Genomic DNA, 23998 nt, shown 5'->3' with positions numbered 1-23998 from the left:
CTTAAACCACAAGATTACAAGAGAAACACAATAAAGCAACATAATGGGAGAGAGGAGAAATCCCAAGATCAGAGAAGTGAAAGAATGGATCATAAAAGGGCAAAAACAATTCACAAAGAGAACAGTTTTCCCCATCTCTGCATGCGGATTTACCCTTGGAATATAAGCTGTTATGGTAACAACACTCTCAAGGAATTTTGCCAAAGAATGGCATATCAGCCTCTAGGGCAGGTCTCCAGCTGCTATTTCAGAGGATTAAGTGTTTAAGAAACTTCTACCAAGTAAATGTTGATCCCTGTAAGTATTAAATGGAAACCACAGCTATAACAACAGTAAGAATCTTGTCTGTTAACTAAAAAAGTAGATAATAAAAATAAATAAACAAAAATGGACAGAATTAATGAATATATTAAAAATAAATTAGGCTAAGTATAAGGTAGTAACATCAGGGCAAGAAAGTGAACTTCGATGGGAAGAAATATGCGTTCATCTGATAGTAGATGGACAATGAATAATTCCTTTTTGCCCTCCAGATAAAACTGAGATTTAAAAAAATGAAGAAGTTTAAATTTTTCAGCATTTTTGGAGAATGTACATGGCATTATGTACATTTAGACTGAATATAAAATAACTATTTTAATTTTTAAAAATTTAAATAAATGTAAGAGAAAGAGAAATTTTTAATATTTACCTCAAGTCTCCCCTTTTCTAAGTCTTCACTATTGCTAAATATTAGTATATCTGACTTTCACATGGGCTACCACCAGGGTACCCATTTTCACTTTGTACTCTGACCACCTACCACATAAGCAGTTACAAACTCTTCACTTAGTCTCAGTGAAATCTAAAAAAATTAAAAATGGAAACCAAACTTGCTTGACTAGCTTTTGTTATGCCACCTTAAATGCTAGATTATCTGACAGTGTTTTTAAATCAAACCTACCAGGGCAGAGTAAGCATATTAAGTCATATAAGCTACCTTTAGCAGGGAAGGATGTAGGGATTTTCCCAAGCCAAGTTACTTTTTATCAAACTGTGCTGCTCTAATACTGTCAAAGTTGATCTGCTGCCTAACCCATAAAAACAAACAGCCTGCTGGGATTATTCTAGTTTTGGCTCGTAGCCTGGTGTTCTAAAGCAATAGTTAAAATATGATCAGTTCATGTGTACGTGGACCTATTCCCTTAACAAAAGTTTAATTAGGATTTTTAAATACATACTGAAAAAAAATGCATTCACACTTCAAAGACTATTTGTATAGACATTCATTTGCAATACAAAAATCCCATTTCCTTGCTGTCCTAAAGACCCTTTGAAACATGTTTTCCAATCTGACCTTTCATTTTGAAGTGCAATCTGAATACCAGACTACTCTGTATAGCATTAGAAAAAAAAGGGGAAAATACAGACTTCTATAAAAATGAATGTTGACAAAATTTAAACTACTGCCTTAATGCTGAAAGAACACTCTAATTTGAAACCCGGGCTCACACTGGAAAAATAACACTACGCTAGAGAGATGGCAGAGAGTGAAGATGATTCACAACTGAAATAAAATAGGTTTCACAGTTATCTTTCCAAATTTCAGATACAATAAAAAAATGCTTTCAATACCTAACTTCCTGCTAGAGTTAGTAGGCATGCAAACAATGCTTATGCCTGAGAAATAAAATTGGGCATTTCGTTACTGTAGCTTAATTATCCAAGCAGAGTAGACAACACTTCACAATGAATGTGTAAATGAATTAGATCACTATATAAGTGTTAATACCATTATGAGGTTTCTAAAATATACTAGACAGTTAGAAACTGTTTCCATGTTTTAGAGTTTTTGCTTTTAACATTCTCTAAGTACATGACTATGCTCGGATCTTTTCAATTTTTAGCCCAAAGGTATTGGTTAATTAAAAAGAATATGTTACTTGTCTTTGACTAGAAAGAAAAGGAAAAACGTACTTTTCCAAAACTTTCTTTAAATTTTTCTCTTGGTTTACTTAAATTGGCTGACCTGTAATAGTTTCCAAACTTATCTTGTTAGAACAGCTCAATTAAAAATAAATGTTTATTAACACAGACTAAATTTGAAAACAAATCACTTACGTGCAGTAATTGCTTGAGCGCAGTAAGTGATGGGTATATAATTCTTCCTCCTAAACTGCTAGTTATAACCCTAACCATGAAAGCTGTCACTGGATTGACAAACTGGGTCAGAAGTGTTTACAAGTAACTACAGGCTTTCAATGCACATAAATTATTATGGCTGTATCTATGCCATACATGATGCCTGTGGCTGAGCCACAGATTTAACTCCCCTTCCTATCCCTTTCAAACTATGAAAGACTTTGGCTGTAGGTCACTTCAGTCAGATCTTGAATCCATTGGGGAGCCTTGGGTCAGAACCAGGTGACAAAAATGCTGGCTTACTTCCATTGTAACACTCACAGGAGAAAAAAAAGGAAGAGTTGAGAGGAAACTCTTGATGCAGATTTTAAGGACCTCTCAGATGCTGAGTATCTGTTGAACTATCAAGAGCTATATTCTGAAAAAAAATAAATTACATTAGCCAGGAAAGGAGAAGAGACATTGCCCTCCCTGTTCCTGGCTCTCTCACCACCTTTTGCCAAAGGGGAGGAAGACACATACAGGCACAGGGCTCAGCCAGGGTCTCTGCCACATTGATGGTTGTGGACAACAGCAAGTGGTGCAAGCCCATGTGTGTATATGTAGAAGCACAACCAAAGACATATCCACTAGCCTAAATAGTTTTGTTTGGTTTGGTTTTAGAAAGCATTAAAACAATAAATACACACCCAGCACAAACCCAGTACTTTTTAGAACAACTTTCCTCTGTTGATTTTTAAAGGGTGTAAATTTGTCCCAGCGTCTTTAAAAATAACTCCCAACCCAATGGATTTTGATGCTGTTCTTAAACATAAACATAGGTATAATAGGCATTTCAGATATTCTGAAGGAAGTATTAATAGCATCAGACTACCTACGAGATTCCTGGGTGCTCATCAGAAAAACGCAAAAACTAGATGAAAAACTACCAGATATAGAAAGAAAATTAGTTACTTTGGTTTAATCTAAATTCAGCTCATGCCTGTACATGTGTGTGTACACATACACCCAAAGTAGTCCAAAATTCTTTGGGAGAAAAAGGCGAAAGAGAGAAAAATGTAATAAAGCAAAACTGAGGTAAAAAAAAATTAAAAGAGTGCAGTAATTTGGAAAAGAAGAAAAGGAATGATTCTAAACAGAAAAATCCTTCTTTTATGATTATTTAAAAGAGGGTGGGGTTTTTTTATAAACTTTTTGAAATGTTTTCATTTTATTTGTTTTTAAAATTAACTGAAATTTGTTGGCTGATAATTTGAAAATTCTTTTAGCTTAATTGTCATTGGGGATAAATTAATTTTGAGTATCTATTATGACAATTACATACAGCTACATTTTCAATTCTAATGCATTTTTAATAACCTTCATCAGGCAGTGATTTGAATTTCAAATTTCCTTCTATTAAGAAGTAAAACTTAGATAGTTTTGTGCTAATTTTCATAATAAATTGCTCTTTATTTACGTTGCAAAGCCTCCCTTACTCTAAGTAAATCAAAACTTTAAATGAAACCTAGTACTCATAAGACTTACTATATTTCATCTCCCTTTATTAAGAAAAAGTAAATTACAGTGACAAACCTGTCTGCCCTCCCTCATATACCATAACCTGTTGTTTGTACCTGCCTGCTTCCTTTTATAGTTATTGTACAAGGGCCCTTGCCTACTCCCATATCCACACTGAAATGGTAAACATTCCCCAGCAACACAGACACATAATTCAGAGTAGCTTCAAGGGAAAACGTTGTCATTAGGAAAGAAAAAAAAAAATTCTCACATAACACTGTTTTACTAGTGTTATAAACAGCAGGCTAGATAATTAGGTCTTTAACTTTCATCATGAACTTTTATTATTTATGTAGTATACACTTGAATAGTGAAAATAGACACAGAGAATACTGGAAAAAAATAAGCAGATTTGAGTGCTAAAGGCTAGGAAAGGAAGACCTCAATATTACTTTGACTGCTAGTTCTATAGCTCTAGTCCATAATTTTCTTGTTGTTTATGGCAGTGGACCCCACTGGGTGTGATTTACAGCCTTCCTACCCTGTATCTTAAGACAAATAAATACCTTTATGTTTAATGGCACCCTTTCTATACATACATTCTTTTATCCATATTATGACTATTTACACATAGTCATAATCATATGATTGCATTTGATTTTTCATAACTATTTTTCACTGCAGTCAGAAAAAATGATGAATACCATTCTGTTGAATAGAGGCTTTATAAGTTTGTTTGATTGTCTTAAATTCATACCATTTTTCTGACTTAATAGTACACAACCTGATTTCTCTTGTGGTTCTTCTGTAATGGTCATCACACAAGTATATTTCACACAGATGATTTAAAAAATAATAATTTTCTTTCCCGCCTTCCTCAGTTCTGAGAGGTGTGGATTATATTGGCAGGGAAGAACATGGTGAAAACAAATGAAAATCAAAAATATGTCCTTTAAACTATTGATTTGAATTTAAGATATCCAGGACTCGGCTTTTCAACAATGCTGCATTAAAAAGGGGAATTCGATTAGTGCAAATCTCCACAGCAGAAGCCAGCTGTTTTATATCCTAGCTCAATTGTTTCTTCTTGATTTCCCCCCAAGGACCAGTGAGGACCTGCTTCAGAGACCTTAATTCCAGTCTCTCTTCTCATAAGTGCCTATTCCCCAGCTTCAACTGGGTCCCTGCTACTGAAACCCTCACTTCCAAACACATGCTCTTCGTATTTCAGAACTGGCCACTCCTGGGCAATGTCTGAGAAGTGCACACCTCCCTGCTGCTGGAACAAATGAGGTAGTATCATCAGAGAGCAATTTGCTTGGGTGCCAAGGACTGAACAATCCCTCCTTGCTTTCTGTTAATGTGCACCTGTCCTGCTGCAAGACTGTCTTTGCCCCAGCTATAATGGAGCAGAAGAGGGAGACTATGTCCATGCTCTTTCCTTCCTTGTTCACCTCTCTCTCATTGTTAGGAATTTTATTTCTGCACCAGTCTCCTTGGTTTTGTGCAGTCAACTAAAATAGATTTATTACCTCTAGTAATATACACTTTCTTCAAAATTTTCACATTCCATTCTTAGCTTTAGCATTTCTCATATCAATTCTTTGAACAGCCTGCTTTCTATCAACCTTGATGTTTCCCACAGATATCCAATGGATAAGGTCTCTCACAAAGTGGTAGAACATTTATTTCTTTATTTTTCTCCCTTGCTCTATTTGGTCTATTTCTTCTCTAAGTTTTAATGTAACAATTTTCCTTTCCCTGTTACCAAGTGCCAGAGGATATACATACAGAGAATGTCTCCATGATCTCATCTCAAACACCTGCCCCTGTACTAGTCTACAGAAATGACAAGTAGTTATTACAGTGAATGTCAGGCTTTAGGTCTGAAAGAACCGGGGGAAACATATTTCATTACTCAAGAGAGAAAATTATCTGAATTTCCATCATATTTGAAGCTTAACAGATTACATGTGACATTTTAGCTGTCAAAGTCAGAAGTGTTTCAAAAAAATACACACAAAACACAGGTTTGCAAGGCTTTAAACTTTGCCAAAACATGGCTAGATTTTCATGGCAAAAGCTGAATATACATAACTGAGACACTGTGTTCTCTGCTGTAAAGCAACAACACAAGAGCAGTTCAAAGAAGAGTTCTCTTGAGACTGTTTTAAGGGACATTAGGAAGATTAAGTATATTTCTTCCATCATTAAAAATAGCTGAAGCATACTCAGGAGAAGACAAGACCAGTTTGACACAGTACATGCGGCTCAGGAATATATCAAGAGCTAGTAGCAACTTTAATTCATGGTTCACAGAAAAGTCTGTGTTGGATGGAACTCCTGGTCCACCTTGAAAGCAGGGTCTTTGATGAGGTTGCCAGGGCCTTTCCAAGCTAGGCCTTCAAGATTTCCAACAAGGAAATACTGACCTCTCTGCTTAGCCTGTTCTGATGTTTAGTTGTTCTCATGGCTATTTTTTTTTAATTCTTTATATCAAGGTAATTTCCCCTGAAGTAACCTCTGCCCACTGCCACTTTTCTTCTGGGCACTCTTGAGAAGAGAACACCTCAGTCACCTTATCAAAACTGGAAGCCTGCTATTAGTTGCCCCCAGGCCTTCTCTCTTTGCTAGTGCAAACCTTCCTTCAGTCTTTGCTTCAGTCTCAGTTCCTTCAGTCTTTCCTCAAGTTCTCCAACCTCCAGATTCCTTACCGACACTCTGTTTTTTCCCCTGTCTTGAATGGAGCAGTGAGGGGACCAGAATTAGGCACAATACTACAGGTATGGCTTAATAAGCACTCAGTAGAGAGAAGCCTTCCAGGTCGAGCATCCTTGCTCTGCTGCCCGTAATCCTCCTGAGGCAATCCAGGACAGTGTTTGCCTTCATTGCTGCTGCACAGCTGGCTCAGCTCAGCCCACTGCCCTCGGGGCCTTCTCAGAAGAGTTGCACTCCAGCCATTCAGTTCCCAGTCTCTTTTACTGCTTTGGTTATCAGGTCTCAGGTGCAGGACTTCATGTTTAGTTTTGTAGAGATTACGGAGCCTCCATGCCTGGAGATATTCAAAACCCAGCTGACATGGGCAAGAACAGCGTGATCTGACTGATGCTGCTTTGTGCACGGGATTGAACTAGATGGGCTCCAGAGGTTTGTTCTATGCATGAATGGCATTTTGGAAGTTTTACATTGTAACTGTTTTTTCTCCTCCTGCTGAAATGTTTAAACATTCCTCCTCTATCCAATATTATTTTTTTCCAAGAAAAAGTTTCAGTCTTCCAGCTTGTTTTAATAACGTAATGGGAATACAGGCTTCTATTTAAACAGCTGATTTGTAAGGGCAAGAGAGTCCCTTTTGCTGCCAAACTGTACACACACCCAACTACTAGTATGAATTTACTGTAATAAAGTGTACATGGATCTTCATATAAGAACCACCACCAATACGTCTTGGTGTTGCTTTGTGTTACAAGTAGAGATTATCTTTATTTTTCACACTTTTATTTCCCTCCTTGATACTTAGATTCAGCCACTGATGCCACTGTTGAGGAGTTTTAACGTCACCCACTGACATTGCTTTTTTATTTACCCTGTGAATTGACTCTTCAAATTGATACATTGTGACTCCAAGGTTTAGACGGAGTCCTATATAGGAAGGGACTATTTATGCATTTTAGATGCATGTTTGTAGCAGCTCAAAGTCGCGTCAGCATGCTCAACTAGATTTCTTCATTACATTACATAGCAAAGAAGACGTTATTGTCTTAATACAATCTTTGTTGAAAAAAGATTTTGTTTTATTAGTTTGCATGCTGCCCTTTGATGTGCTCAGACTCTTTTAACAGCTTTATTACCAGCACAGCTCCAATTATTCCTGCAATTTGCTTTCTGGTGCATAGAATGCTTGCTTTGAACAACTGTGTTGCTCAAATACTTCTATATTTTAAGCGGGATCTGATAATTACTGCAAATCTTTTTGTTTGGTGTACGGAACTGAGTAATTTTATTAACAGTTATTCATTTAAATAGCGTTCATTTTAATTTCATCAGTTGAGTAATAGCAGCCTACGAAAGCAATGTCCTTCATAACCTTCTCATACCAACCAGATGATTTTACTAGAAGACATTACTTGAAAGTGCTGTAAACAAATATTCGAAGAGAATTACATGTCAAAATGGGGGAAAATAAGAATATAGTTTTTAGGAAAATTTAGTTATCTCTTCTTTGGAAGACTTGGCAAATAAGGGTGTAAAAACCACAAAAAGTATATCTGGGCACCACTTTCAGCATCAAAGAGCAAAGACTTACAAAAAATAACTGTCAAATTCTTGATTATTTGAAGATAAAAGCTTGCAAAATATTATTCAAAACTAACATAGTCACACACACATTCACTGGGTTCCTAAGAAAATGCTACTTTGAGATCACTATTTTCACATTTTCTGAAAGAAATTCTGTGGAAAAAAAATGACCATACTGTTGCCTTAAGGTTTTTTGTTGTTGATTGGGTTTTTTTTAATTTTATTTTTGATTTTTAATTTTTAGAAGTAGTTATGTAGATTTTAGAAGCAGCTGCATTTATTCCCTCACCCTTTAGCACAGTAGTTACACATACACTCAACCCTCTTACCCCATTACATATTCCCCATATCAAGTTCCCCTAAATTCCAGTAGCATATTTAGTCTTCTTTTCAAGGTAGGCCTTCATTTTGTTTATGAACATCTGCTCCCTGGCATGGACCACCAGATATCACCCAGAACTTTAGACAAGCTCCAAGGATGGTGTGCCCTGAAGAAGAGGAAGATGATGAGAGAAAGGTCCCAAAACAACCCCAGACTCAGTTCCGGAGGGGCAGGTCAGGGGTGGAACGGGGCAAAGGCCGGGGGGTGGATAAGTCAGGGATTGGATGGACATTATTATAAAATTGTAACACTGGGTCGGGGGGCAGGGCGTGACCGTTGTAACCCCAATGCCTGAGAGACATCATTAAAACCTTCCCTTACCTTCCCTCCAAATTAAGTTGCCCTGGAGTTTTTTTCTCCCTGAATTTTCTTTAGGCAACAATACTTTTAAGGAAGGACCATAAGGGGAACAGAGGGAACGGAGAAAGTGTTCAAAGATTGGGATGATTTTCAAAGCAAAAATTCAAAATTTGTGAATGTGACCAGATCTTCATAAGGCATTCCTATTCTTGCTTTGTAGAATATGAATTTTTGAGTGAATTTAACCAGATGAGAAAGTAAAGACTTACTGAGGAACGACAGATCAACAAACAAATAATAGAAGCATAATGGTCAACAGAGCAAAACCAGACAGGTTTGAAACTGACATTTTGAAAAACAGACAGCATAACAATTATACCAAGGGGAAAAAAAAAAGCACAGAAGGGGAATTCAAATAATATTCAAATTTGAATGCAAATCAAGTGTTACAATATATCTTATCACAAAAAGCACATCAATCAAGCCTAACAATTACATTTTGACGGATGGTTATCTAACTTCCTTTTTGAGAATGCCTGTGCACCTAAGAAGCCATGCAATTCATAAGTAATAATAGTAGCATGCCAGATTATAGATGCCCATAAGGAGCCTTGCACAATTTCTGATTTGTAGTGAACATGAGCAACACAAGAGTCTGAAATACTCCACAATAAAACAGGACTCTTGGACAAACCTACAGTAAACGGTAGGTCATTTCACATTTTTTTAGTAACTAGAAGTGTTATGTAGGCAATTTGGCAGTGTCTAGAGTACATGAAGGAAAAGAACAAACCAGAACCAAAGGTAACTAAATGGAAACCATGGGAGAGAAGTTCTTATAAGGATTATGGTAATGTTACCATATACAAAGATTTTTATTTTTCATTTCAGAGTTGTAATTACATTTGAGAATTGTATGAGCTAGCATGTAGATGACTGTGGCAAAATTTAGTTGTTTTCAAAGGAATCAGGAATTCACTTATCCTGAATAAACACCTCGTGATTTAAGATCATCTCAATTACAGACTAGGAACTGTGCTGTAGAAGAATGAATATCTTATTGTTCCTGAATATAGTGTTTTTAAACATAAATATAACCTATCCCCTCCTTCCTCTTACCAAACAGGACTATGAACGTACAAGAGAAACTATGGGTGTGTGCTTGTGCACACATGCACAGGAGGTCATAATGCCAAGACTTGTTCAAGAAACTGCTGTAGCTGATATAAGAACTTGCCATAAATCACTGGGATTGCATTCCACAAGTTTATTCAGGACAATCAGGCAGGGAAAGAAAATTGTAAGGTATCTCCCATTGTGTGGCCCTGGCCACAGATATACTTCAGTGAATTACAGTTAAATGGGTACTGCTATTCTTTTTCTTGATTACTATCTATTTTTGTGGACCCATTATATAACACGTGCTTAACACCATCTGTCTCATATATATTTTTGACTATCAGAAGTCATTACTAAAATGCGCAATTTACTTCATTTTGCATTTGCAGATTTATATAAAGCTCATCATAATTGAACGAAATGACAGGAAAAACTATTAAATAACATAAATCTGAAAACCTTATCCTACTTAAATCTTGCTAATTTAAAACTCAAAACCTTAGATACAGCTGTTGTTTACACAATCTTAACAGAACAATCTCATATATTGGGGGGATTAAGTCAGTAAGTCTTGAACTCTATACTAGACATCAGCTATTTACAGATTCAAACTCCTCTTGCTCCAAGATAGCTATATCTTGTCAGGAACAGACCCAACTCACAAGACCTTTGCTTCAGGTAAAGGTTATTTAACTTATAAGTGAAAAAGAAGCATGCATGAATGGAATTGGAAATTTTACAAGGAATGGAAGAATCCTTGTTTGTTGATTCTCATTCTGGTATTTATGGACTACCATTACTAATTCAGCTATGTCATCATTAAGTTCCATTTGGGCTCTTGAATAACAATGTTCTCTGTGTAGCTGGGCCTAAAGTATCTATGATCAAGTTTATGACACACAGACATCTCTGCAGAATCCTCCCTTGCATAACCACACTAGAACATGTCACTTTTCTCTACAGTAAACCCCAATGCAAAAGTGCTTATTTCTACTCTCTTTTTTGCACATTTTCTTTATACTCTTGGGTCTCTGGCAAGCTTTTTGCCCCTCATGGTTCAGAATCTGTATTTATAACCAGTCTTTATTCTGGTTAGTTGCTCTTCAAACTTTACTTTGCCCTTTCTAATTCCGCTTTAACAATTCATTGGTCAACTGTGTAATGTTTTTCCTGGTTCACTTGGATGCACTTCAGGTTTTGTGCTTATTACTAGTAACCTTCATGTTGTTACTTAACCACTTTTACCTCCTGTAATGCTCCTGCAAACCTCTCCTAATGGGTAACAGGCACTGGTACTGTCTGATCAATATGTCTCCAAAGCCTGAAAGAATTTCACTTTTTACTTACCTTATATCTTCTATTACAGAAATAGGCAAGCTTGTTATATATGACCTCTTTTAAGCTGGTAAAGCTGTGGTGTCTGTTTTTGGCCCTTTCTGATAGTGTAGAAACAGATAGCAAGAACTTACCCACCCCTGGGACGGGTACAGAGCTGCTGCCATTTTATGCCCCTTTTGGAGGGAGCACTGGGAGTTAACACAGATGTTCTGCACTACCTCTACAATGAATGTTCAAGGGAAAACAGTACAGCTGAGCAATAACTTACCTGAGCAAGAGAGTAATGATATACATTTACAGTAATGAGAAGTTTTAATTTGATACCAGAAACTGGAGTGAACAGATGAGGTCACATTTTGGTTAATGAATGTAATATGCACTGCTGCTGTCAGGAGGCACTTGTCTAGGACTAATGTCATTACTGTTATTTATAATAAGAAAATTACTAGTTAAAAAAACAACAGGGAAGCAATGCACAACAGCAATTTACAGAAATTGTAGAATAACAAATAAACCCATATATAAACTGGATAGTGTCTGAGGGGGAGGGAGTCTACTTTCTAAAGATGCCAGCTTATTTACTCATTAATGAATATTTCTTTAGCATATGTATACCAGAAAGTCTTTATTTTTAATTCTCTTAGCTTTATGCTACCAGTTCTTGTTTTTTTCCTTTGTTTAGCCCCTTCTGTAACTCACATTGCCCAGTACACAAGTTTATTACCTAAGTATAGCAGACATATAATCATCTAGGCAAAACACTTTAAAGAGGAATTTCATTGACCCTCATTTCAAGCTCAAACATAGTGGAGATCTTGATGGATATCTTTTATTGAGGTACTCCTTGTGATCCTGGATACTGATTTGAATGCAGATAAATCAAAGATACTAATTTTTGTTGTTTCCGCTTGAGATGTAACATTTTCTTCTATAATTCTGCATGAGAGCTAAAAAAATTGCACAATACAATACAATCTCTGTGCTACTTCTAGACCTTCCTCCAATGTAACCTAGACTGATCTGAAAGTCTGAAGGACATAAGTTCCTAGACAATCACAGTGGACAATAACAGTCCCACGCCATAGCACCCCCTTTCTTCTACTAGTTACAAAGAGACTGTACAAGAAAAAGGATCTCAGGTTCAATATATATATAGTCTTATATGAATATTAGAGTGTGAGCAGTGCCTCTTGCCCCTTTAAGCATGTTGTTCTTTCATAAGGATTCAGGTTTGCAACTTATATTTTAATATCTCTTAAAACACCAGCTTTCCTTTCCTCAATATTTCATAATTATTTTCCATTGATTCTCAGAGTTCAGAGTTAATCTTAAACTTGCATACTATATGCCTTCCTTATATTTTGTGAGTGAATAAAAAAAAGGAGAATTTCAAAACAGGGCTAACAGTTTGCACTGGCTAGAAATAAATATGCATTTTGAACAACTTCAAAATATAACAAACCACTAAAAAGCTCTGGAAAAGAAAGAGAATCAGGGTATTTTCATCCAATACCAGGAATCAAACAACTATACTTGATCTTACAGTGACCTACACTGTTCCATCAATAGTTACACTTGATGACAATTCACAAGTCATGCACATCAATTTCACCACTATTTCATTTATTGGAATGGAGGCAACTGAGGAGAATAATCACTACGAAATAATAAAATATCCTTGAAAAAAAAAATCAAGCCAAATAATAATATTCAGGATTTCTAGTTTTGAATATATACCTTCAGAAATGATTTCATGGTTTTATTCGAAAAATGGGTACAATCCAAACGAATGTATAGAATTCCTCTTTCTCTACAGCCAGAAGCCCATTATCCTTTTAAATAGGAAAGAGTATTCATTTCTTTCTCATCCCACTCATTTTGCTCAAGAAACGGAATAAGAAGGAAAAAAGGGATGAAAAACAGTAACACTCATGCTTTCCATTTTGCAGATGGCCGCTCTTCCATCAATACTACAACATTCATCTGCATCTGTATCTATGGTTATTTTCTTAGCTTCTCAAACAATTCTTGTATTTCATATTATTTTTCTACAATGACAACAGTTGACAAGCAACATGGAAAGTCTGAGTCCCTTTTAAAATAAAGTATGCTATAGGCATAACACGCTCAAAAAAGAACTAAAAAAAAATAACTTCCCCCAAAGGCTTCTACAAAACCTGTGGTCATGTTGGAAGCCCACGCTGGAGCAGGCTCCTGGCCTGTGGGCCCATGGAGAGAGGAGCTTATGCTGCAGATGTTGGAAGGACTTGTGATTCCATGGGGTACCCACACTGGAGCAGATTGTTCCTGAATGACTGCACCCCATGGGAGGGACACATGCCACAGCAGTTCATGTAGAACTGCAGCCTGTGGGAAGGACTCACTCTGGAGTAGTTTGTGGAGGACCGTATCCCATGTGAGGGACCCCATGCTGGAGCAGGGGAAGGGTATGAAGAGTCCTCTCCCTGAGGAGAAGGGAACAGTAGAGACAATGTGTGACGGACTGATGGCAGCTTCCATTCCCCATTCCCCTGTGCTACTTAGAGTGGGGAGGAGGGAGAGAAAGCCATGCATCAAGTTGAGCTCAGGAAGAAGGGAGGGAAGGTATTTTTAAGATTTGATTTTATTTCTCTTTACCTTACTCTGATTTGATTAGTAATAAATTAAATTATTTCCCTGAGTTGAGTGTGCCTGTGATGGAAACCAGAGACTGATCTCTCCCTGTTCTTATTTCGACCCATGAGCCTTTCACAATATTTTCTCTCCCCTGTTTAGCCGAGGAGAGGAGTGACAGAGCAGCTTTCGTGGTCACCTGGCATCTAGCCAGGGTGAATCCACCATAGCTATAAACTCAAACCATCCAATTAATCCTTTTAAAGACCTATCATTGTTACATTTTGAAAGCAAAAGTTTGTTGTTTTTTTTTTTTTAATTTATGTTGAAGGGCAGAATAACTTTTGCCCTCCTCCACACAGGGAACAAACACTGACATTGTGGTACATTAGTGAAAGTGCCGATAGTCTAGTACTTGTCGGTCTTAAACTCAGATAGCAACTGAATGTAAGAAGTTGGATTTTTGTCAATATGAAATTACCAGGGCTCTTTTACTTACAAATATTCACAGGATAATTTCCTGGAATTTATTAGATATACATTTTTCATTTAGAGATACCATAAGGCTACTAGAACTTAAAGGCTAATTTGTAGCTTTATGATGAAAACATCAGATTTGCCTTCAAGAGATCTGGGCTTACATCCACACTTTTTCACTGTTTGCTGTGTGGCCCCTGGTTGAGTCTTCTTTGTGTTTCAACTTGACAGTTTTAATGTAATATCTAACATTGACATGACATAAGCTAAAGATGAATTGATAGAAGACGATAGTACAGGCACTGAGCCCTGCCCTATTTTAGGATTAACTAACGTGAAGTCTACTGACAGACTTTGGGGGGGGCGGCTGATAACATACTTTACAAGACAGAAAGAAGAACCCATGCTCAAATATCTTGTTTCCCATCACAGGAGTGCAGGTGACAGAGAAAGCAGGGAGTATATCACTCAGTGAATCCCATCTTCTTACTGCTAAAAATTCTTGTTGTTGACAGACCCTGTAAATCTCAAAGAGTTCTCAGAAAAACTTTATGTATTCAGTGAGTGTCACCATTACAACTGAGGCATTTAGCATTTTCAGAATTAGTTCAATACTTAGTTAATAAGTACCTATTCAACATTTGAATAGGCGCACAATTTTACACATTCCCGAACTGCTAATGTTTAAATAAAAAAACCCACATTATTCTGTCACTTCACACAAATTGAGGGTTTTGTGCTCATCTGGGAAAAACCAGTGTGATATCTCACCTGCATGACTGAGACTTAGAGACATTTTACTGTGCTTTTATTATCAGGATTAGGTTTTCAACAAGACTCACTGTATTGTTTGCAAGGTAGACATACTAAGACCCCACTCTTCCCAAAGATGAGTGGTAAACAGGCAATGCTTCAGTTCATGACATGACTTACCTTGTGAAAGTTCCTGAAATATGCTGCCTTCTCATCTGGAAATTTTTCTAACCTCCTGGGCCCTTTACTGGAAGCCTTCTTGAAAACCAACCAACAACGCCTGAAAATCTGCAAACAAAATCAATGGCTTCTATTAGTTTTTTCTTTAAAGGTGGACAGTAACATAAATGCATTCAGTTACATAACTGACTTAGGAAGATATTTTAAAATGACAAAGTCTGGAAAATTCTGAGAACATCAACAATTTCTACACAAGTATACTCAATCTGTCTTTTTATACTTTTTGATTGTCAGTCATTTCTAGACTTTTTTGCTTCAATTTCTTTCACGAATGTCAAATTTGACAATTCCTGAGATGTAAGTAAATCCATGGACTTTGAGTATGAAAGGAATTGTAAGACTGTCTTTAGAGAAAGTATTTTCAGAAATCACACATTTCTATCTTTCACATTTGTCTGTGCTCTATTTCTATGACAGTATTGATACCATTGAGAAACACTTGTTGCAGCTTTTAACAGAACACAGTAATCAGCAGTCAGCATTGCCTTGTGTACCCAGAAAAGAAAACACAAGGTTGAAGCAAGCACTAATGTGACCATTATTGGACAACACATCTAGTTCTCTCAGTTCAATGACAAACTTTCTAAGGAAAAACTATGCAGATTATTAAATATTGAGAACATGTAGTGAAAAATAAAATCCTTCAGAAAGTACAAGGCAAAACAGTATTATCCTCTCATTTTAATGAGAAATGCACTAGATTTTGCTTTAAAAGCATTTTTAAACAACAAGGGTACTTTATTAGACTACCTACCAAGCATTCTCACTGTATTGTTGTAACCAGAATTTTAAAATAAGAATTGAATTATCATATAATCATACATTTGCAGTTCAAAGAGAAGCTGATTAACGATAATCCTCTAGACTATATTATGCAAGTAAGAGATTAGATATTAATCTAGTTTTATAATCTATGACAGCAGTTTACTTCATTATCCTATTCAGTACTGGCACAGCTCTATAAACAATACCATACAGAATTTTATGTTATTAATTCAAGGATATACTGGGAAAAATAAAACATGAACAAAAATACTGGGTAATGATTCCACTGGCCATATGTGAAGAGCCTTATTTTTGTATAAATTCTACAGAATTTAATGACACAGCACAAGAAATACAGTACTATTTAATTTGAATCAACCACATCTCTCATTAGTAAAAAAAAAGAATTAAAAATATCAAGGAAGTATGAGCAGGGAGTTTTCCCCTCAATGTGATACTGTTTAAACTGAGTATATGCAGCAAAAATATACTGTCATTAAAATAATTAAGCTTAATTAACCATGTTATGATATAATAATACTGACACTACACTGTTGCCATTACCTCAGATGAATGTTATCAGTCAAAATAAGTGTTTTCTTTTAAAAAACTACCATTGGAATAACTACAGTATCAATACATTTAATTATGAAGACTTTTGGAAGAAAGTACAGCATTTAATTAAATCCTCTGCAAGTATACAGCTTTCAAAGCATACAACTCCTAGGCTTTTTCAACTAAGGTTGTAAAGTGTCAACTGTACAATTGTACTTCCTGTCTCAGAAATTACTTCACCTAACCTGGGGAAAAGCAAAGACAATATCATATTTCCTGAAAAAAATGACATTACACTGTGAGACATCATAAACCATCTTTATTAGATAGTACTTTCTTTAAACAACATCTAGGCAGTGTTGCAACTTGACTTCACCAAAGCTACAGCAGTGCTCCCACAGTTATTTCTTGATTAAACCATATTAACTACACAATGCTAGAGGGTGAAAAGCTGCACACACAGGTATAGAATACTCACACTATCTAGACCTTACTAAAAGCAATAGCACCAACTGTCCAAAGTGGACATATTTATTAATTTAATAAAAGTGTCACTTTTAATAACACTCCTGGCTCTTCTGGAAAGAGCCAGGAGTTTTATTAAAAAAACATCTTCTGGATGTTTTTTTTAGTCTATGTGTATTTTCGGTTCATCTGTCTTACTCTGAGGAGAAAGTTCTTTTTCAAGGTAAAACCCACTCTCTTCATTTCATTTTCTTGATTTTCTTATTTTCATTATCTGCCCTTAATTGTTTACAGTCTTCAAAAAATTCTCTTTAGAAAATACAGAACAATCCAAGGCCAGATCATCGGTGATGGTGGGTTTTAGCACAGCCATGGAATCCTCATTTTACAGATTACCTGAATTTTGGACAGCTGGTGATAATGTAACAGATATTTTATGTTAATTAACTGAAATTTTTGTAAGGTTGGTAGGAGCTGGTTTTGGTTTTTTAAAATATATATACACATATACGGCAGAGTCATATTTTGTTTTAATGCAAAGTACGTCAGATCCAGTACACTAGAAATATCCCTAAAAAAAGGCAAACTAGACATCACAGTTGAGGAGTCAGATTTCTCTCTGTGAGGATGAGAACATTTTCTGGATAAAGGGTCATCTAATGCATACTCTAAAGCATTTCCTTCAGTGACAAACGGGAAGGTTATCCTGAATGACAGTTTCAGGCTTTTTTTTCAGTGGATATCAATTCAGGACAGCGTGAAAGTGAGTTTGAGGGTTTGCTGCTAAGCTGATGAAATCCTAGAGGAAGAACCTCATTAATGGGTGCTGCAAAGTCTCCATGGAATTCTAGGGCTTGATGCTAGTTATCTTTAAGGATGCTTCTTACCAGTCCTTTCCCCAAATTTCAGAACTGGGACATAGACTGCAGGAATGAACAGTCTTTGCTTTTAAAGAACACCAAATTGAGAGTTCCATGAGTCTGTCCTTTAAACTGTTACGGCTTCAATTTATTGGCATCTGTTTTTTCCAGACCTTTAGGAAGAGAAGAAATCTGAAGAAAGGAATGGCTTAAAGAGGACATACACAAAGGTACATCCTTGAATCTGGATTTTACATTTTTAACCTAATTTTAAAGCTGGTTTAAACATATAGAGTTCCACTGCATTTCAGCAGCCTTTTACTTCATTATACCAACAGAAAGTTTGTATTTCAGTGTTTGAAAAAGCATTAGCATATGAATTTACCTATAAATATGAATAAATAGGTGCAGATGCAAGCAAACAGCAAACAAACATTTGCCTTTCATAAGGCACCTCATTGTTATACAAAAGCCTACTCAATTATTCACAAACTGTGAGATAGTCTTTTATCCCTGGCCTACTTTAGGATGCCATTGGCTGCAATCAAAACTTCTGAAAGACTTCTAAAGTCCTCAGATAATTGGGGTAGCCATCGAGAGAAATCAGCATCAGCCCTTAAACAACAGAGGGAATGAGAACCAGTCACAGTGTTGCCTCCATAATACTTAGATATTTCCTGTGAGATTTAAGTGTCTGTTTTCCACATATGCATAGTTGAAGAAATGCCAAATATTTGATCACTTAATCAGGTTTACATACTTGGATGAGCACTCACTGCTAAACGAATATGATTTTAAAATTTTGTATTGAGGGTAAACAATACAAATGGCACCCTATGCCATTGCTTTTTTTACTGCAGACATTCAGAAAGACAGCATTAAGTACATGTTATTTTTAGGTTTTCTTTTATTACTGTATCAATTAGAAGGACCAAAACTTGTTCATTACAAACTTAAGAAGGATTCTACTGAAATTATCTGCTGAGCCCTAGGCATAGCAGAACTTCTTTAAAAAACACCCTTCCTCTCTGAATTTTACAAGATGAGCAAAGCAGAATAAAATATTCCTCTAGATCTCATTACCTTCTATGCAATTATGTATCAGTAAGCCATGGTACTAACCCAGCACACTTGTGGTCTAGTGAGAACTGATTCAGTTGTCCATTGCAATAACATATGGGAATGATACTCATTACAATGTACAAGCTTGCAGGGGACAGTAGTCTCTATTCCTGAGGATGGACCCTGAATAGGCTCATCTCGTTAGTGAGAGAAAAGGATTCCAGACCTGGAACTATATAACCTTACCACCCCCTAAATGATTTCTGAAATCTTTCCAGTCAGAAATTTGATTCCCAGTGCTAATCGATTTCTATTAATCTTCAGAGATCCTTTCTTTTATATTTTACTCAAAATGCTGTAAAGATCAATTAATATAAAATCTCTGCATAATCTTCTTTTTGTACTTTGTCTTCTGCTTAATTCAGCACTCATCTCACCTTTCCAGCATGATCATATTTTTTAATATTCTTGACTAATTTATGCAAAATTTTGGCCTCTGAATGAACCATTACATTTCATGGCCATATCATACAGTTATGTTTTATTTTTGCCATGGTTGTTCATAATAAATCTATTAAAAGACATATTACAGGAAATTCGCTGGCCAATTTTTTTTTTTTTCAAAAAGAAGAAAAACTTTTTACTTTTTCTAAAATAATTGGTTTACAGTGGAAATGTTTTGTATGATTATCCATTTTCCCACAGATTTCTAAAGCCTCTTCCTAATCATTTACAATAGACGCTTTTCAGTTTAACATTTTTTTTATCCACAGCTGTAGCTAATAAAGCTTTGCCAGTCATCACTAATATTTAGAGAAGGGATTTTTATTGACTAGTCTCTACACATTACTCCAGAAATTTTCCTTCACACTCAAAAAACCCAATAGAAAACCAGAAACAAAAAAAATAACCCCTCATCCATTTTTTTTTTAAATAATGCCAAAAAGGAAAGCTAAAACACTATAAGCCTTTTTTCCAAATCACTTAAAATGCTCTGAAATTTCCCTGCCCCTATTCAAACGATAGGACAAATGACAGCTTTCTTAGGTATACTGGAAAACCATCTAATTTTCTGCCACTAGCTGTAGAAACATCTGTCTCTTGAGAGAAGCAGCAATGAGTCAGCTCTTAATTACTAACAGAAACCATCACTGACCAGGACAGGCACTGAAGCATCACTCATGGGGCTTTTTGCTAGCATAACCCATCAAATTGTTCTCCCAGGGAGACAACTACATAATAATATTCAGTCCTGCATTTACATCTCATTATCTGCAGGAAAGGCTTGTTGATTTCTCCTCCCTGACTTGCCATGTGCAGTGTTCTCCTGTTAGACAAGACACCTGCATGGTATGCATTAAAAACACTAAAATATGAATATGTTCAAATTTACCTCGATAGCTATCTTCATTAAAAATGGATATTGTTTTTTATGGGGTATGTGAGAGAAATGCAGTATGTTGTGAGCTAGAAAAAAATCTATTCACAACTTAAAAATGTGGCACTCACACTAAGAAAAATAAAAATAGTTGTCACAGTAAAGTCATATTTAACCACTGTTTTGACACCCACCACTTTTTGATTTTTCTGTGCATATTTGGCTAAGGGAGTAGAGACAAGGGGTGACACCTTACTGATTCAGTGAAACTACACTTGTCATGCATTCAAGTAAAATTTAAGAGAAACTGAAAAGCAGTTGTCTGTAAAAAGGCCCAGGAGGAAAATGAGAAGACAAAACCATCCATACCTCAGCTGAAGAGCAAGTTACAGGATCTAAGCTATTGCTGAGTAAAGTCAACAAAAAACATCCCAAACCACAAACCAAAATACCTCATGGTTGCAATCCACATGCTTAGTGCTACCAACACTTTGCATTAAGAATGCAAAAGTAAGTACTGTTGCAAGAAGGCTTGCCATCCCTCCTGCACTTAGGTTTTTGGGCATCATTGAAATTAAGTTGCCCTAGAAACTGTTTTCCCTATCTTGAACAGGACTGATCTCACTGTCTACTTTTTGGAAATGCAGTTCCCACTGCACTAATTGGGTGCATTTCAGGTGGCATATTTGTATTCGTATGAAGAAGTAAGAGAGGCGGAACACTGCTGCACAGCACTGAGCTCCCGAATTAGCGCAGAGGGTGCAGAATGGCAGGGAATTGAGGCCAGCTCCTGCTCCTTTATCACACTGCTGGGAACTCCCATCTCCCAGCAGCAGAGCAGATACTCCACAGTCATCTGACATCCACCCCACAAACAGGAGAGGCAAAAATAACCCACAGCCCTGCTCATAAGCAAGAGGTTACTTGCTTGTGTCAGCAGCTCTGGGATGTGGGACCAAGACTTTACCACAAGATACGATAAGCCTTGGGAGTTTTTCCTTTTTTCAATTGATTCTAACTCTCCACCTGCTCTTGCCTATTTCAACACATTTTCTTCAAACATTACCAAACTATCTACCACAAAGCAACCACATTTAAAGCAAAGCTGTTTAAACTGTAAAGTCAGGATTAAAAAAAAACCACGAATATACCCCAAAAAGATCACTAGTAAGTTCTTTAATAAGAAATGCAGTCCCAAAGTTTGTTATGAAGAATATTCAACAGGGAAATATTCCTCATATATGATAACCTTGTATGTATCCTCTAGCTTAATTTCATCATCCATTAGCAAGGTTAGCTTTAGTTTACTGAGCTTGTAACATGACCTTCTGCAACAATACAATTAGGCCTTAGATCATTTTAGTGTCAGAATTCGAATCCTAAAATTTCTGATAGCATTTTTTATTATTGCAAATCTGCTGCCATTTAAAGTTAGGAATTGAAGAAATGCAGAAACATCTGCTACAAACTGTTTCATCTAAGATTAGATCATTCCTTGTGGGCTTGATTGTAGTCTGAGAATTAGGATGGTTAGAGAGAGATGATTAGGGACAATTCACCCAGTTATAGTATACACACGTCATCTTTCTGCTGCCATAACATGCCATTATAGATTCATATAGATGCCTATAATATACTATAATTTATGGTGTTATAGTCACAGGCTATACATGTAGCCCATAAAAGGATTTATTTTATTATTAGAGATTTATGTGAAATCAAAGTACACCATAGCAATTTTCCAACTATTCCTCTATTAGCTAACCTACTCTGTGTATAAACACTTTAGTTGTGGAATCTGAAGTCTTTTTTTTCTGTGTTTAAAAGAGAGTGGAGCATACATATCTGAACAGATCTGCATGTTGTATTCGCGTGAAAAGTGTTATAGAACTTTATCAATCCTTAAGCACCCACAGCTTAAAAACTCACCACCGTTAATTTGCTTTGAAGTACCAGCAGGGCAATTCAAGGACAGAAGGACAGCCTGCACAACTAACACACTCCAACTTCATAGCAGCTTGCAGATCAGCAGAATTTATAACTTACATTTGAATTGATCTTATGGTTATTAAAAAAAATCAGTTCAAGTAGCCATTTCTTTCTGCTTCTGCATTTCTGACTCAGTTTTGGTCAACTAACTAACTGTAGTGGTTCTTTTGAAGGAAAACTAATACTGTTTACTTCATGTCTGCCCTCAGAGTTGATGACAAAAAGCCCTCAAAGCCAGAACAAAAATTTGGTTTCAACAGTTTTAGCATGCATCTAGCAGAAAAATCCCAGATCTTGCAATACTTTTAAAGAAATTATTATGCTCAAGAAACCTCAGGCATTTCACTGAGCTTAAGCTGAATGTGCAGCACCTACTTAGGAGCAATTATGTAGCCAAGTTCGTATTTCCTTCTACAGGTACTTTCCTAAATGTAATCAGAAAAAAATACCAACAGAGAAAGTTATGGTTTCACAATACTTTAATATTAAATTTGAATAACTTCTCAAACTGAACTGGAGTAACTACCTTACTTAACTCATCTGAAGCTTTTTTAGTGGAAATACCAGATTTCCCCCCCCCCCATTTTTTACTAAATTTTACTTTATTTAGTTACAATTACACAGTCCACTTGAATATGATAAACCACAAAGAATGGTTTGATATTCTGTAATATCATCATTTAATGTATCTACAAGGGAACCGAATGCTGAGAAATAGACAGTTATTGAGATAGATTTCTTATTTACATCTCTAGAAAACAAAATTCAGACCTTCACACACAATAAGATCCTTACAACTGAAACGTGGTATCTGTCTGCTCAGATCCTTAATACTTTATGTTAGGAAAGCAGGGATTTGTGAAAGCAAGTGTTAGAAAAATCAAAACCATGCAACTGAATACCTTAAAATGCAGCAGAGCTTCAGAACAAAACAGTAATCACAAACCTCTACTCTATACTACCGAGGGACAAAAACTCAAACAATTTTTACAGCTTCAATTTAGAGGGTTACAAGTTCGAATTTATCTTCAGAATCCAAAATTATTCCCCAGGTTTACATCAGCTAGTATTCTAACATATCATACAATCACAGAATAGTTTGGGTTGGAAGAGGCCATTAAAGATCATCTAGTTACAACCCCCATCCTCAGCCCATGAGCAGGGATACCTCTGATCAGACCAGGTTTCTCAAAGCCCCCTCCAACCTGGCCTTGAACACTTCCACAGTTGGATATCCACAACTTTTCTGTTCCATTGCCTCATCATCCTCACAGTAAAGAATTTCTTCCTAATATCCAATCTAAACCTACTTTTTTTTTTTAGTTGAAGCCATTTCCCCCTTGTCCTATCACTAAATGCCCTTGTAAAAAGTCCTTCTTCATCTCTCTCGAAGGCCCTCTTTAGATATTGCAAAGTGCTCTAAGATCTCTCCAGAGCCTTCTCTACTCCAGGCTAAACCACCTCAATCCACTCAGCCTGTCTTCATAGGAGGATATAGTGCTCCAGTCCTCTGATCATCTATCTTTATTTTTCTCTACATTATCATACAGAAATGCACCTTAGCAGAAGAATCACAGTCCTCAGGATGCTGTTGTTTTGACTGATAAATAAGTGGAAACTTTGCTTTGCATGGGATTTAATATAGCTGAGCACAGCACTAAGTCTAAAGCACTTTCTGCAAAGAAAAAACAACAAGAGCTGACTGTTAAGTGCCACTGTATATTTATGTAGGTGTACAATTTTTAACAGCAATCGATCCTCAAAGTAGAATAAGGAAAGTTA

At 36.3% G+C, this 23998-nt stretch overlaps 1 protein-coding gene across 2 annotated transcripts in view; it reads right to left on the bottom strand.

Annotated features, from left to right (window-relative positions):
* The window catches only part of DOK6 (docking protein 6), a 265261-nt gene that overhangs the window by 146334 nt on the left and 94929 nt on the right, over positions 1–23998 (bottom strand). For both annotated transcript variants that reach the window (XM_064657745.1, XM_064657736.1), the window contains exon 2: positions 15083–15190. In XM_064657745.1, the coding sequence (XP_064513815.1) occupies positions 15083–15190 (108 nt within the window). The remainder of the gene's footprint in view (positions 1–15082; positions 15191–23998) is intronic.

The sequence above is a fragment of the Pseudopipra pipra genome, chromosome 1 (genome assembly GCF_036250125.1).
Source record: "Pseudopipra pipra isolate bDixPip1 chromosome 1, bDixPip1.hap1, whole genome shotgun sequence".
In the NCBI taxonomy this organism is placed as follows: Eukaryota; Metazoa; Chordata; class Aves; order Passeriformes; family Pipridae; genus Pseudopipra; species Pseudopipra pipra.
Note: the sequence above shows the minus strand (reverse complement) of the source record. Positions and strands in the feature narration are given on the sequence as shown.